General features: G+C 42.9%; 1 protein-coding gene across 2 annotated transcripts in view; it reads left to right on the forward strand.

Moving 5' to 3' along the window:
• The window catches only part of adora1b (adenosine A1 receptor b), a 30,283-nt gene extending 16,360 nt beyond the window's left edge, over window positions 1-13,923 (forward strand). For both annotated transcript variants that reach the window (XM_055891208.1, XM_055891207.1), the window contains 4 exons: window positions 8,533-8,643; window positions 8,834-8,936; window positions 11,947-12,024; window positions 12,556-13,923. In XM_055891208.1, coding sequence (XP_055747183.1) covers window positions 8,533-8,643; window positions 8,834-8,936; window positions 11,947-12,024; window positions 12,556-13,071 — 808 coding nt within the window. In that variant the 3' untranslated portion in view covers window positions 13,072-13,923. The remainder of the gene's footprint in view (window positions 1-8,532; window positions 8,644-8,833; window positions 8,937-11,946; window positions 12,025-12,555) is intronic.
• Window positions 13,924-15,508: the final 1,585 nt, after the last annotated feature.

The following is a 15,508-nucleotide window of genomic DNA, read 5'->3' on the forward strand; positions in this document are numbered from 1 at the left end:
TAGAGGAGACTAACTCCTTGTGTTACGGTAGAGGTGACTAACTCCTTGTGTTACGGTATAGGTGACTAACTCATTGTGTTATGGTATAGGTGACTAACTCATTGTGTTATGGTAGAGGAGACTAACTCCTTGTGTTACGGTAGAGGTGACTAACTCCTTGTGTTACGGTAGAGGTGACTTACTCCTTGTGTTACGGTAGAGGTGACTAACTCCATGTGTTTTGGTAGAGGAGACTAACTCCTTGTGTTACGGTAGAGGTGACTAACTCCTTGTGTTACGGTAGAGGTGACTAACTCCTTGTGTTACGGTAGAGGTGACTAACTCCTTGTGTTACGGTAGAGGTGACTAACTCCTTGTGTTACGGTAGAGGTGACTAACTCCTTGTGTTACGGTAGAGGTGACTAACTCCTTGTGTTACGGTAGAGGTGACTAACTCCTTGTGTTACGGTAGAGGTGACTAACTCCTTGTGTTACGGTAGAGGTGACTAACTCCTTGTGTTACGGTAGAGGTGACTAACTCCTTGTGTTACGGTAGAGGTGACTAACTCCTTGTGTTACGGTAGAGGTGACTAACTCCTTGTGTTACGGTAGAGGTGACTAACTCCTTGTGTTACGGTAGAGGTGACTAACTCCTTTTGTTACTATAGAGGTGACTAACTCCTTGTGTTACGATAGATGTGACTAACTCCTTGTGTTACGGTAGAGGTGACTAACTCCTTGTGTTACGGTATAGATGACTAACTCCTTGTGTTATGGTAGAGGTGACTAACTCCTTGTGTTACGATAGAGGTGACTAACTCCTTGTGTTACGGTAGAGGTGACTAACTCCTTGTGTTACGGTAGAGGTGACTAACTCCTTGTTTTACGGTAGAGGAGACTAACTCCTTGTGTTATTGTAGAGGTGACTAACTCCTTGTGTTACGGTAGAGGTGACTAACTCCTTGTGTTACGGTAGAGGAGACTAACTCCTTGTGTTATTGTAGAGGGGACTAACTCCTTGTGTTATGGTAGAGGAGACTAACTCCTTGTGTTACGGTAGAGGTGACTAACTCCTTGTGTTACGGTAGAGGTGACTAACTCCTTGTGTTACGGTAGAGGTGATTAACTCCTTGTGTTACGATAGAGGAGACTAACTCCTTGTGTTACGGTAGAGGAGACTAACTCCTTGTGTTATTGTAGAGGTGACTAACTCCTTGTGTTACGGTAGAGGTGACTAACTCCTTGTGTTACGGTAGAGGCGACTAACTCCTTGTGTTACGATAGAGGAGACTAACTCCTTGTGTTACGGTAGAGGTGACTAACTCCTTGTGTTACGGTAGAGGTGACTAACTCCTTGTGTTACGGTAGAGGAGACTAACTCCTTGTATTACGGTAGAGGTGACTAACTCCTTGTGTTATGGTAGAGGTGACTAACTCCTTGTGTTACGGTATAGGTGACTAACTCATTGTGTTATGGTATAGGTGACTAACTCCTTGTGTCATGGTAGAGGAGACGAACTCCTTGTGTTACGGTAGAGGTGACTAACTCCTTGTGTTACGGTAGAGGTGACTAACTCCTTGTGTTACGGTAGAGGTGACTAACTCCTTGTGTTACGGTAGAGGTGACTAACTCCATGTGTTTTGGTAGAGGAGACTAACTCCTTGTGTTACGGTAGAGGTGACTAACTCCTTGTGTTACGGTAGAGGTGACTAACTCCTTGTGTTACGGTAGAGGTGACTAACTCCTTGTGTTACGGTAGAGGTGACTAACTCCTTGTGTTACGGTAGAGGTGACTAACTCCTTTTGTTATTGTAGAGGTGACTAACTCCTTTTGTTATTGTAGAGGTGACTAACTCCTTGTGTTACGGTAGAGGTGACTAACTCCTTTTGTTATTGTAGAGGTGACTAACTCCTTGTGTTACGGTATAGGTGACTAACTCCTTGTGTTATGGTAGAGGTGACTAACTCCTTGTGTTACGGTAGAGGTGACTAACTCCTTGTGTTACGGTAGAGGTGACTAACTCCTTGTGTTACGATAGAGGTGACTAACTCCTTGTGTTACGGTAGAGGTGACTAACTCCTTGTGTTATGGTAGAGGTGACTAACTCCTTGTGTTACGGTAGAGGAGACTAACTCCTTGTGTTATGGAAGAGGTGACTAACTCCTTGTGTTATTGTAGAGGAGACTAACTCCTTGTGTTACGGTAGAGGAGACTAACTCCTTGTGTTACGGTAGAGGTGACTAACTCCTTGTGTTACGGTATAGGTGACTAACTCATTGTGTTATGGTATAGGTGACTAACTCATTGTGTTATGGTAGAGGAGACTAACTCCTTGTGTTACGGTAGAGGTGACTAACTCCTTGTGTTACGGTAGAGGTGACTTACTCCTTGTGTTACGGTAGAGGTGACTAACTCCATGTGTTTTGGTAGAGGAGACTAACTCCTTGTGTTACGGTAGAGGTGACTAACTCCTTGTGTTACGGTAGAGGTGACTAACTCCTTGTGTTACGGTAGAGGTGACTAACTCCTTGTGTTACGGTAGAGGTGACTAACTCCTTGTGTTACGGTAGAGGTGACTAACTCCTTGTGTTACGGTAGAGGTGACTAACTCCTTGTGTTACGGTAGAGGTGACTAACTCCTTGTGTTACGGTAGAGGTGACTAACTCCTTGTGTTACGGTAGAGGTGACTAACTCCTTGTGTTACGGTAGAGGTGACTAACTCCTTGTGTTACGGTAGAGGTGACTAACTCCTTGTGTTACGGTAGAGGTGACTAACTCCTTGTGTTACGGTAGAGGTGACTAACTCCTTGTGTTACGGTAGAGGTGACTAACTCCTTGTGTTACGGTAGAGGTGACTAACTCCTTTTGTTATTGTAGAGGTGACTAACTCCTTTTGTTATTGTAGAGGTGACTAACTCCTTGTGTTACGGTAGAGGTGACTAACTCCTTTTGTTATTGTAGAGGTGACTAACTCCTTGTGTTACGGTATAGATGACTAACTCCTTGTGTTATGGTAGAGGTGACTAACTCCTTGTGTTACGATAGAGGTGACTAACTCCTTGTGTTACGGTAGAGGTGACTAACTCCTTGTGTTACGGTAGAGGAGACTAACTCCTTGTGTTACGGTAGAGGTGACTAACTCCTTGTGTTACGGTAGAGGTGACTAACTCCTTTTGTTACTATAGAGGTGACTAACTCCTTGTGTTACGATAGATGTGACTAACTCCTTGTGTTACGGTAGAGGTGACTAACTCCTTGTGTTACGGTATAGATGACTAACTCCTTGTGTTATTGTAGAGGTGACTAACTCCTTGTGTTACGGTAGAGGTGACTAACTCCTTGTGTTACGGTAGAGGAGACTAACTCCTTGTGTTATTGTAGAGGGGACTAACTCCTTGTGTTATGGTAGAGGAGACTAACTCCTTGTGTTACGGTAGAGGTGACTAACTCCTTGTGTTACGGTAGAGGTGACTAACTCCTTGTGTTACGGTAGAGGTGATTAACTCCTTGTGTTACGATAGAGGAGACTAACTCCTTGTGTTACGGTAGAGGAGACTAACTCCTTGTGTTATTGTAGAGGTGACTAACTCCTTGTGTTACGGTAGAGGTGACTAACTCCTTGTGTTACGGTAGAGGTGACTAACTCCTTGTGTTACGATAGAGGAGACTAACTCCTTGTGTTACGGTAGAGGTGACTAACTCCTTGTGTTACGGTAGAGGTGACTAACTCCTTGTGTTACGGTAGAGGAGACTAACTCCTTGTATTACGGTAGAGGTGACTAACTCCTTGTGTTATGGTAGAGGTGACTAACTCCTTGTGTTACGGTATAGGTGACTAACTCATTGTGTTATGGTATAGGTGACTAACTCCTTGTGTCATGGTAGAGGAGACGAACTCCTTGTGTTACGGTAGAGGTGACTAACTCCTTGTGTTACGGTATAGGTGACTAACTCTTTGTGTTACGGTAGAGGTGACTAACTCCTTGTGTTACGGTAGAGGTGACTAACTCCTTGTGTTACGGTAGAGGTGACTAACTCCATGTGTTTTGGTAGAGGAGACTAACTCCTTGTGTTACGGTAGAGGTGACTAACTCCTTGTGTTACGGTAGAGGTGACTAACTCCTTGTGTTACGGTAGAGGTGACTAACTCCTTGTGTTACGGTAGAGGTGACTAACTCCTTGTGTTACGGTAGAGGTGACTAACTCCTTTTGTTATTGTAGAGGTGACTAACTCCTTTTGTTATTGTAGAGGTGACTAACTCCTTGTGTTACGGTAGAGGTGACTAACTCCTTTTGTTATTGTAGAGGTGACTAACTCCTTGTGTTACGGTATAGGTGACTAACTCCTTGTGTTATGGTAGAGGTGACTAACTCCTTGTGTTACGGTAGAGGTGACTAACTCCTTGTGTTACGGTAGAGGTGACTAACTCCTTGTGTTACGATAGAGGTGACTAACTCCTTGTGTTACGGTAGAGGTGACTAACTCCTTGTGTTATGGTAGAGGTGACTAACTCCTTGTGTTACGGTAGAGGAGACTAACTCCTTGTGTTATGGAAGAGGTGACTAACTCCTTGTGTTATTGTAGAGGAGACTAACTCCTTGTGTTACGGTAGAGGAGACTAACTCCTTGTGTTACGGTAGAGGTGACTAACTCCTTGTGTTACGGTATAGGTGACTAACTCATTGTGTTATGGTATAGGTGACTAACTCATTGTGTTATGGTAGAGGAGACTAACTCCTTGTGTTACGGTAGAGGTGACTAACTCCTTGTGTTACGGTAGAGGTGACTTACTCCTTGTGTTACGGTAGAGGTGACTAACTCCATGTGTTTTGGTAGAGGAGACTAACTCCTTGTGTTACGGTAGAGGTGACTAACTCCTTGTGTTACGGTAGAGGTGACTAACTCCTTGTGTTACGGTAGAGGTGACTAACTCCTTGTGTTACGGTAGAGGTGACTAACTCCTTGTGTTACGGTAGAGGTGACTAACTCCTTGTGTTACGGTAGAGGTGACTAACTCCTTGTGTTATGGTAGAGGTGACTAACTCCTTGTGTTACGGTAGAGGTGACTAACTCCTTTTGTTATTGTAGAGGTGACTAACTCCTTTTGTTATTGTAGAGGTGACTAACTCCTTGTGTTACGGTAGAGGTGACTAACTCCTTTTGTTATTGTAGAGGTGACTAACTCCTTGTGTTACGGTATAGATGACTAACTCCTTGTGTTATGGTAGAGGTGACTAACTCCTTGTGTTACGATAGAGGTGACTAACTCCTTGTGTTACGGTAGAGGTGACTAACTCCTTGTGTTACGGTAGAGGAGACTAACTCCTTGTGTTACGGTAGAGGTGACTAACTCCTTGTGTTACGGTAGAGGTGACTAACTCCTTTTGTTACTATATAGGTGACTAACTCCTTGTGTTACGATAGATGTGACTAACTCCTTGTGTTACGGTAGAGGTGACTAACTCCTTGTGTTACGGTATAGATGACTAACTCCTTGTGTTATGGTAGAGGTGACTAACTCCTTGTGTTACGATAGAGGTGACTAACTCCTTGTGTTACGGTAGAGGTGACTAACTCCTTGTGTTACGGTAGAGGTGACTAACTCCTTGTTTTACGGTAGAGGAGACTAACTCCTTGTGTTATTGTAGAGGTGACTAACTCCTTGTGTTACGGTAGAGGTGACTAACTCCTTGTGTTACGGTAGAGGAGACTAACTCCTTGTGTTATTGTAGAGGGGACTAACTCCTTGTGTTATGGTAGAGGAGACTAACTCCTTGTGTTACGGTAGAGGTGACTAACTCCTTGTGTTACGGTAGAGGTGACTAACTCCTTGTGTTACGGTAGAGGTGATTAACTCCTTGTGTTACGATAGAGGAGACTAACTCCTTGTGTTACGGTAGAGGAGACTAACTCCTTGTGTTATTGTAGAGGTGACTAACTCCTTGTGTTACGGTAGAGGTGACTAACTCCTTGTGTTACGGTAGAGATGACTAACTCCTTGTGTTACGATAGAGGAGACTAACTCCTTGTGTTACGGTAGAGGTGACTAACTCCTTGTGTTACGGTAGAGGTGACTAACTCCTTGTGTTACGGTAGAGGAGACTAACTCCTTGTATTACGGTAGAGGTGACTAACTCCTTGTGTTATGGTAGAGGTGACTAACTCCTTGTGTTACGGTATAGGTGACTAACTCATTGTGTTATGGTATAGGTGACTAACTCCTTGTGTCATGGTAGAGGAGACGAACTCCTTGTGTTACGGTAGAGGTGACTAACTCCTTGTGTTACGGTATAGGTGACTAACTCTTTGTGTTACGGTAGAGGTGACTAACTCCTTGTGTTACGGTAGAGGTGACTAACTCCTTGTGTTACGGTAGAGGTGACTAACTCCATGTGTTTTGGTAGAGGAGACTAACTCCTTGTGTTACGGTAGAGGTGACTAACTCCTTGTGTTACGGTAGAGATGACTAACTCCTTGTGTTACGGTAGAGGTGACTAACTCCTTGTGTTACGGTAGAGGTGACTAACTCCTTGTGTTACGGTAGAGGTGACTAACTCCTTTTGTTATTGTAGAGGTGACTAACTCCTTTTGTTATTGTAGAGGTGACTAACTCCTTGTGTTACGGTAGAGGTGACTAACTCCTTTTGTTATTGTAGAGGTGACTAACTCCTTGTGTTACGGTATAGGTGACTAACTCCTTGTGTTATGGTAGAGGTGACTAACTCCTTGTGTTACTGTAGAGGTGACTAACTCCTTGTGTTACGGTAGAGGTGACTAACTCCTTGTGTTACGATAGAGGTGACTAACTCCTTGTGTTACGGTAGAGGTGACTAACTCCTTGTGTTACGATAGAGGAGACTAACTCCTTGTGTTACGGTAGACGTGACTAACTCCTTGTGTTACGATAGAGGTGACTAACTCCTTGTGTTACGGTAGAGGAGACTAACTCCTTGTATTACGGTAGAGGTGACTAACTCCTTGTGTTATGGTAGAGGTGACTAAAACCTTGTGTTACGGTATAGGTGACTAACTCATTGTGTTATGGTATAGGTGACTAACTCCTTGTGTCATGGTAGAGGAGACGAACTCCTTGTGTTACGGTAGAGGTGACTAACTCCTTGTGTTACGGTATAGGTGACTAACTCTTTGTGTTACGGTAGAGGTGACTAACTCCTTGTGTTACGGTAGAGGTGACTAACTCCTTGTGTTACGGTAGAGGTGACTAACTCCATGTGTTTTGGTAGAGGAGACTAACTCCTTGTGTTACGGTAGAGGTGACTAACTCCTTGTGTTACGGTAGAGGTGACTAACTCCTTGTGTTACGGTAGAGGTGACTAACTCCTTGTGTTACGGTAGAGGTGACTAACTCCTTGTGTTACGGTAGAGGTGACTAACTCCTTTTGTTATTGTAGAGGTGACTAACTCCTTTTGTTATTGTAGAGGTGACTAACTCCTTGTGTTACGGTAGAGGTGACTAACTCCTTTTGTTATTGTAGAGGTGACTAACTCCTTGTGTTACGGTATAGGTGACTAACTCCTTGTGTTATGGTAGAGGTGACTAACTCCTTGTGTTACGGTAGAGGTGACTAACTCCTTGTGTTACGGTAGAGGTGACTAACTCCTTGTGTTACGATAGAGGTGACTAACTCCTTGTGTTACGGTAGAGGTGACTAACTCCTTGTGTTACGATAGAGGTGACTAACTCCTTGTGTTACGGTAGAGGTGACTAACTCCTTGTGTTACGGTAGAGGAGACTAACTCCTTGTGTTACGGTAGAGGTGACTAACTCCTTGTGTTACGGTAGAGGTGACTAACTCCTTTTGTTACGATAGAGGTGACTAACTCCTTGTGTTACGATAGATGTGACTAACTCCTTGTGTTACGGTAGAGGTGACTAACTCCTTGTGTTACGATAGAGGTGACTAACTCCTTGTGTTACGGTAGAGGTGACTAACTCCTTTTGTTACGGTAGAGGTGACTAACTCCTTGTGTTACGGTAGAGGTGACTAACTCCTTGTGTTACGGTAGAGGAGACTAACTCCTTGTGTTATTGTAGAGGTGACTAACTCCTTGTGTTATGGTAGAGGAGACTAACTCCTTGTGTTATGGTAGAGGTGACTAACTCCTTGTGTTACGGTAGAGGTGACTAACTCCTTGTGTTACGATAGAGGAGACTAACTCCTTGTGTTACGGTAGAGGAGACTAACTCCTTGTGTTATTGTAGAGGTGACTAACTCCTTGTGTTACGGTAGAGGTGACTAACTCCTTGTGTTACGGTAGAGGTGACTAACTCCTTGTGTTATTGTAGAGGTGACTAACTCCTTGTGTTATGATAGAGGAGACTAACTCCTTGTGTTACGGTAGAGGTGACTAACTCCTTGTGTTACGATAGAGGAGACTAACTCCTTGTGTTACGGTAGACGTGACTAACTCCTTGTGTTACGATAGAGGAGACTAACTCCTTGTGTTACGGTAGAGGTGACTAACTCCTCGTGTTATGGTAGAGGTGACTAACTCCCTAACCGCCTGGTTTCTCTCTATCTCTACAGCTATAAGCGTGTGGTGACAAAGCAGCGAGCGGCCGTGGCGGTGGTGGTGTGTTGGACTGTTGCCTTCATCGTGGGCTTGACCCCCATGCTGGGCTGGAACAACCTCTGGAGGTAGGTAGCTATGTATTTGAAATTAGTTTTGTGTTGTTTGTTATATGCTAGGTTGACAGTGGCTGTGTCCGAAATAGCTTACTATTTCCTTATGAAAGTGCACTACTTTTGAAAAGGGCCAATAGGGGGGCCAATTTCAGGCCCCCAAATGTATTTGGTACATAACACCCCCTGTCCTCCCTCCCTGCAGGCTGCAGCAGAACGGTTCCCTGAACGACGATCTCATCATCACTTGTCAGTTTGAGAACGTAATCAGCATGGACTATATGGTCTACTTCAACTTCTTTGGCTGGGTACTATAACATCTCCCTTTATGTAGTATATCAGCTGGGTATTATAACATCTCTCTTTACGTAGTGTATCAGCTGGGTATTATAACATTTCTCTTTATGTATTATAACATCTCTCTTTATGTAGTATATCAGCTGGGTGTTATAACATCTCTCTTTATGTAGTATATCAGCTGGGTATTATAACATCTCTCTTTATGTAGTGTATCAGCTGGGTATTATAACATTTCTCTTTATGTATTATAACATCTCTCTTTATGTAGTATATCAGCTGGGTATTATAACATCTCTCTTTATGTAGTATATCAGCTGGGTAATATAACATCTCTCTTTATGTAGTATATCAGCTGGGTATTATAACATCTCTCTTTATGTAGTATAACATCTCTCTTTATGTAGTATATCAGCTGGGTATTATAACATCTCTCTTTATGTAGTATATCAGCTGGGTATTATAACATCTCTCTTTATGTATTATAACATCTCTCTTTATGTAGTATATCAGCTGGGTATTATAACATTTCTCTTTATGTATTATAACATCTCTCTTTATGTAGTATATCAGCTGGGTATTATAACATCTCTCTTTATGTAGTATATCAGCTGGGTATTATAACATCTCTCTTTATGTAGTATATCAGCTGGGTATTATAACATCTCTCTTTATGTAGTATATCAGCTGGGTATTATAACATCTCTCTTTATGTATTATAACATCTCTCTTCATGTAGTATATCAGCTGGGTATTATAACATCTCTCTTCATGTAGTATATCAGCTGGGTAATATAACATCTCTCTTTATGTATTATAACATCTCTCTTTATGTAGTATATCAGCTGGGTATTATAACATCTCTCTTTATGTATTATAACATCTCTCTTTATGTAGTATATCAGCTGGGTATTATAACATCTCTCTTTATGTATTATAACATCTCTCTTTATGTAGTATATCAGCTGGGTATTATAACATCTCTCGTTATGTAGTATATCAGCTGGGTATTATAACATTTCTCTTTATGTATTATAACATCTCTCTTTATGTAGTATATCAGCTGGGTATTATAACATCTCTCTTTATGTATTATAACATCTCTCTTCATGTAGTATATCAGCTGGGTATTATAACATCTCTCTTTATGTAGTGTATCAGCTGGGTATTATAACATCTCTCTTTATGTAGTATATCAGCTGGGTATTATAACATCTCTCTTTATGTAGTATATCAGCTGGGTATTATAACATCTCTCTTTATGTATTATAACATTTCTCTTTATGTAGTATATCAGCTGGCTATTATAACATTTCTCTTTATGTAGTATATCAGCTGGGTATTATAACATTTCTCTTTATGCAGTATATCAGCTGGGTATTATAACATCTCTCTTTATGTAGTGTATCAGCTGGGTATTATAACATCTCTCCTCATGTAGTATATCAGCTGGGTACTATAACATCTCTCTTTATGTAGTGTATCAGCTGGGTATTATAACATCTCTCTTTATGTAGTGTATCAGCTGGGTATTATAACATCTCTCTTTATGTATTATAACATCTCTCTTTATGTAGTATATCAGCTGGGTACTATAACATCTCTCTTTATGTAGTGTATCAGCTGGGTATTATAACATCTCTCTTTATGTAGTGTATCAGCTGGGTATTATAACATCTCTCTTTATGTAGTATATCAGCTGGGTATTATAACATCTCTCTTTATGTAGTGTATCAGCTGGGTATTATAACATCTCTCTTTATGTAGTATATCAGCTGGGTATTATAACATCTCTCTTTATGTATTATAACATCTCTCTTTATGTAGTATATCAGCTGGGTATTATAACATCTCTCTTTATGTATTATAACATCTCTCTTTATGTATTATAACATCTCTCTTTATGTAGTATATCAGCTGGGTATTTTAACATCTCTCTTTATGTATTATAACATCTCTCTTTATGTATTATAACATCTCTCTTTATGTAGTATAACATCTCTCTTTATGTAGTATATCAGCTGGGTATTATAACATCTCTCTTTATGTATTATAACATCTCTCTTTATGTAGTATATCTGCTGGGTATTATAACATCTCTCTTTATGTAGTATATCTGCTGGGTATTATAACATCTCTCTTTATGTAGTATATCAGCTGGGTATTATAACATCTCTCTTTATGTATTATAACATCTCTCTTTATGTAGTATATCTGCTGGGTATTATAACATCTCTCTTTATGTATTATAACATCTCTCTTTATGTATTATAACATCTCTCTTTATGTAGTATATCTGCTGGGTATTATAACATCTCTCTTTATGTAGTATATCAGCTGGGTATTATAACATCTCTCTTTATGTAGTATATCAGCTGGGTATTATAACATCTCTCTTTATGTAGTATATCAGCTGGGTATTATAACATCTCTCTTTATGTAGTGTATCAGCTGGGTATTATAACATCTCTCTTTATGTAGTATATCAGCTGGGTATTATAACATCTCTCTTTATGTAGTATATCAGCTGGGTATTATAACATCTCTCTTTATGTATTATAACATATCTCTTTATGTAGTATATCAGCTGGGTATTATAACATCTCTCTTTATGTAGTATATCAGCTGGGTATTATAACATCTCTCTTTATGTAGTATATCAGCTGGGTATTATAACATCTCTCTTTATGTATTATAACATCTCTCTTTATGTATTATAACATCTCTCTTTATGTAGTATATCAGCTGGGTATTATAACATCTCTCTTTATGTAGTATATCAGCTGGGTGTTATAACATCTCTCTTTATGTAGTATATCAGCTGGGTATTATAACATCTCTCTTCATGTAGTGTATCTTATGTTCATGAGAATGGAAGTCAGGGTGTCTGATGTTGTTTGTTGAACTCAACAGACAGCATATATACATTGATGTTAAGTAGTTGTGTAGCTCAACTAATGAGTGACTTAAACGTGGTGCTGGAGCTAACTTCACCAGGACCGGATTATGTTTCCACTGCAGGTGCTGCCTCCTTTACTCCTTATGCTGGTCATCTACACAGAGATCTTCTACATGATCCACAAGCAGCTCAACAAGAAGGTGAGGTGACCAGCCCTCCTTCTCCCATCTATGTAGCCTGGCCCCACCTCTGTTTGTACTATCTCGTACAAACATGATAATTCCATAAGGAGTTGGCAAAAGCAGAATCAGGCTAGCACCTACATTACCATCTATAACAGACTGGCACCTACACTACCATCTATAACAGACTGGCACCTACATTACCATCTATAACAGACTGGCACCTACACTACCATCTATAACAGACTGGCACCTACACTACCATCTATAACAGACTGGCACCTACATTACCATCTATAACAGACTGGTACCTACATTACCATCTATAACAGACTGGCACCTACATTACCATCTATAACAGACTGGCACCTACATTACCATCTATAACAGACTGGCACCTACACTACCATCTATAACAGACTGGCACCTACATTACAATCTATAACAGGGGGAACTATTTCCCTGCGTATCTGGGTAAAATAACTATCGTAATGATTATTCATTTATAATAACAAGAATACTAAATCAAGATAATATTTCTTCTTACAGGCTTGTACCATCAGCCACACCGACCCCAACAAGTACTACGACAAGGAACTCAAACTGGCCAAGTCACTGGCCCTGGTCCTCTTCCTGTTCGCCATCAGCTGGCTTCCCCTCCACATCATCAACTGTATCACGTTGTTCTGTCCGACCTGCGACAAACCCTTGTTCCTGATCTACATCGCCATTTTGCTCACGCACGGCAACTCAGCCGTCAACCCCATCGTCTACGCCTTCCGCATCAAGAAGTTTCGCGACGCTTTCCTGAAGATCTGGAAGCAGTACTTCTGTTGTAAGGACGTACCCGCCATTTTGAACCAGCCTAGTGAGAAGGATCGGAAGGAGGAGAACCAGAACGGGAACGGGAATCCTAATCCGATCGGGGACTCACCGCCAGCTCCTTCGCCATCACAAGAAGGGCAGCAGCTTCCACTAGAGCAGATGGTTAAGCAGCAGCTGCCACAGTCTCACGATGATGCCGACCCACAGCAGAAACCGCCGATGGAGCATAACAATATCTAACTATCCCCGGAAGAAAGGGAGTTTCTACATTGACGTGTTCAGAATCCCTTTGAGTTCCTATGTTTTTGGAGATGACTAGAGGCTGTTTGACAGGAGTCAGAGGCATCCCGATAGTAGACGTTCCCGAATGTGAGGCAACCATTGGAGGAGGAGTGTGGAAAAACATTTCATCAGTTTACTTTTTTGTACCTTGCACCTGCACCTGGATGTGACTGGATGTTTGTGTATACTACTTTGAAAGGAGTGTGACATGGTACCTACTGAATGGAAGGATTCTGGAGCAGTGTTAGGCGACTTGCAGCTTAAGGATCCATCTTACAGACTGTGAAATAAAATTTTAACATTCATGTGGAGGTGTATTTGAGTTTGAGGCAGAGGGGGGGGGGGGGGGACATTGAAAATGAGTATTAGGGTTTATACGGTAAAAACACTGAGAATTAATATTAGGATTTATACGGTAAAAAAGTGTAATCAAAAACGTGCAATAATGTAAGTCTATTTGATAATGCGACTGAGACATCTTAGTAACTAGCTGAACTGAAGCCACTAAGCTTTACCTGACAGTCAACAGAACACTGACAGTTGGACTTTTTAGCATTGTGAAATTAGAGAGGAACTGACAGTTGGTAGGATCCTCATTCAAAAAAAGTGCAAAATCGCGCACTGATGGTGAGGTTAATCAGTGTGAGATTATCAAACGTTATAAAACTGAATAAATATGTGACTTAAAAGAGTTCCAGATGTTGCAAGGTTAATCTTCCTGCTGTTTATTAAACTGTACTGATTTAAGCTAACAAAGGCTTTATATGAATGTAGTGATGCAAATTTGAATTAAATGTAGATACGGTGGCAGCTGTGAATTAACGCTCACTTCTTGATTCAGGGTCTTAGGGCACAAGAAGCACAGTGGAGGAACGAGTGGAGGTTTCCTCTCCTCTTTACACCTCTCCTCTCCCCTCTACATCTCTCCTCTCCTCTCTACATCTCTCCTCTCCTCTTTACACCTCACCTCCGCTCTACACCTCTCCTCTCCGCTCTACACCTCTCCTCTCCCCTCTACACCTCTCCTCTTCCCTCTACACCTCTCCTCTCCCCTCTCCACCCCTCCTCTCCCCTCTACACCTCTCCTCTCCCCTCTACACCTCTCCTCTCCCCTCTCCACCTCTCCTCTCCCCTCTACACCTCTCCTCTCCCCTCTCCACCTCTCCTCTCCACCTCTCCTCTCCCCTCTCCACCTCTCCTCTCCCCTCTACACCTCTCCTCTCCCCTCTCCACCTCTCCTCTCCCCTTACCCCTCTCCTCTCCACCTCTCCTCTCCCCTCTCCACCTCTCCTCTCCCCTCTACCCCTCTCCTCTCCACCTCTCCTCTCCCCTCTACCACAATTCTCTTCCCGCTACACCTCTCCTCTCCCCTCTACCCCTCCCCTCTCCACCTCTCCTCTCCCCTCTACCACGATTCTCTTCCCGCTACACCTCTCCTCTTCCATCTACACCTCTCCTCTTCCCTCTACAACTCTCCTCTCCCATCTACACCTCTCCTCTCGCCTCTACGCCGCTGGGAGGACAAATGATAAGGACAAAGAGGTGTCTGTGCTGACACCAGGGTTTTGTAAACCATTAATTGCATTCTTCCCTCCCCTCCACCCTTCCTTCCTCCCTCCAATACTCCATCCCTCCCTCCCTTCAATACTCCATCCCTCCCTCCAATACTCCATCCCTCCCTCCCTCCAATACTCCATCCCTCCCCCCCTCCCTTCAACACTCCCTCCCTCCCTCCAATACTCCATCCCTCCCTCCCTCCAATACTCCATCCCTCCAACACCTCCTCCTTCCCTCTAATACTTCCTCCCTCCCTCCCTCCCTCCCTCCCTCCCTCCCTCCCTCCCTCCCTCCAATACTCCATCCCTCCCTCCCTCCAATACTCCATCCGCCCCTCCCTCCCTCCAATACTCCATCCCTCCCTCCCTCCATCCAATACTCCATCCCTCCATCCCTCCCTCCAATACTCCATCCATCCCTCCCTCCCTCCAATACTCCATCCCTCCCTCCAATACTCCATCCCTCCCTCCAATACTCCATCCCTCCCTCCCTCCCTCCAATACTCCATCCCTCCCTCCCTCCAATACTCCATCTCTCCCTCCCTCCCTCCAATACTCCATCCGCCCCTCCCTCTCTCCAATACTCCATATGTCCCTCCCTCCCTCCAATATTCCATCCCTCCCTCCCTCCCTCCAATACTCCATCCCTCCCTCCCTCCAATACTCCATCCCTCCCTCCTCCCTCCAATACTCCATCCCTCCATCCCTCCCTCCAATACTCCATCCCTCCCTCCCTCCAATACTCCAACCTTCCCGCCCTCCCTCCAATACTCCATCCACCCCTCCCTCCTCAATACTCCATATGTCCCTCCCTCCCTCCAATATTCCATCCCTCCCTC

Source organism: Salvelinus fontinalis, chromosome 31, assembly GCF_029448725.1.
Source record: "Salvelinus fontinalis isolate EN_2023a chromosome 31, ASM2944872v1, whole genome shotgun sequence".
Taxonomy (NCBI): Eukaryota; Metazoa; Chordata; class Actinopteri; order Salmoniformes; family Salmonidae; genus Salvelinus; species Salvelinus fontinalis.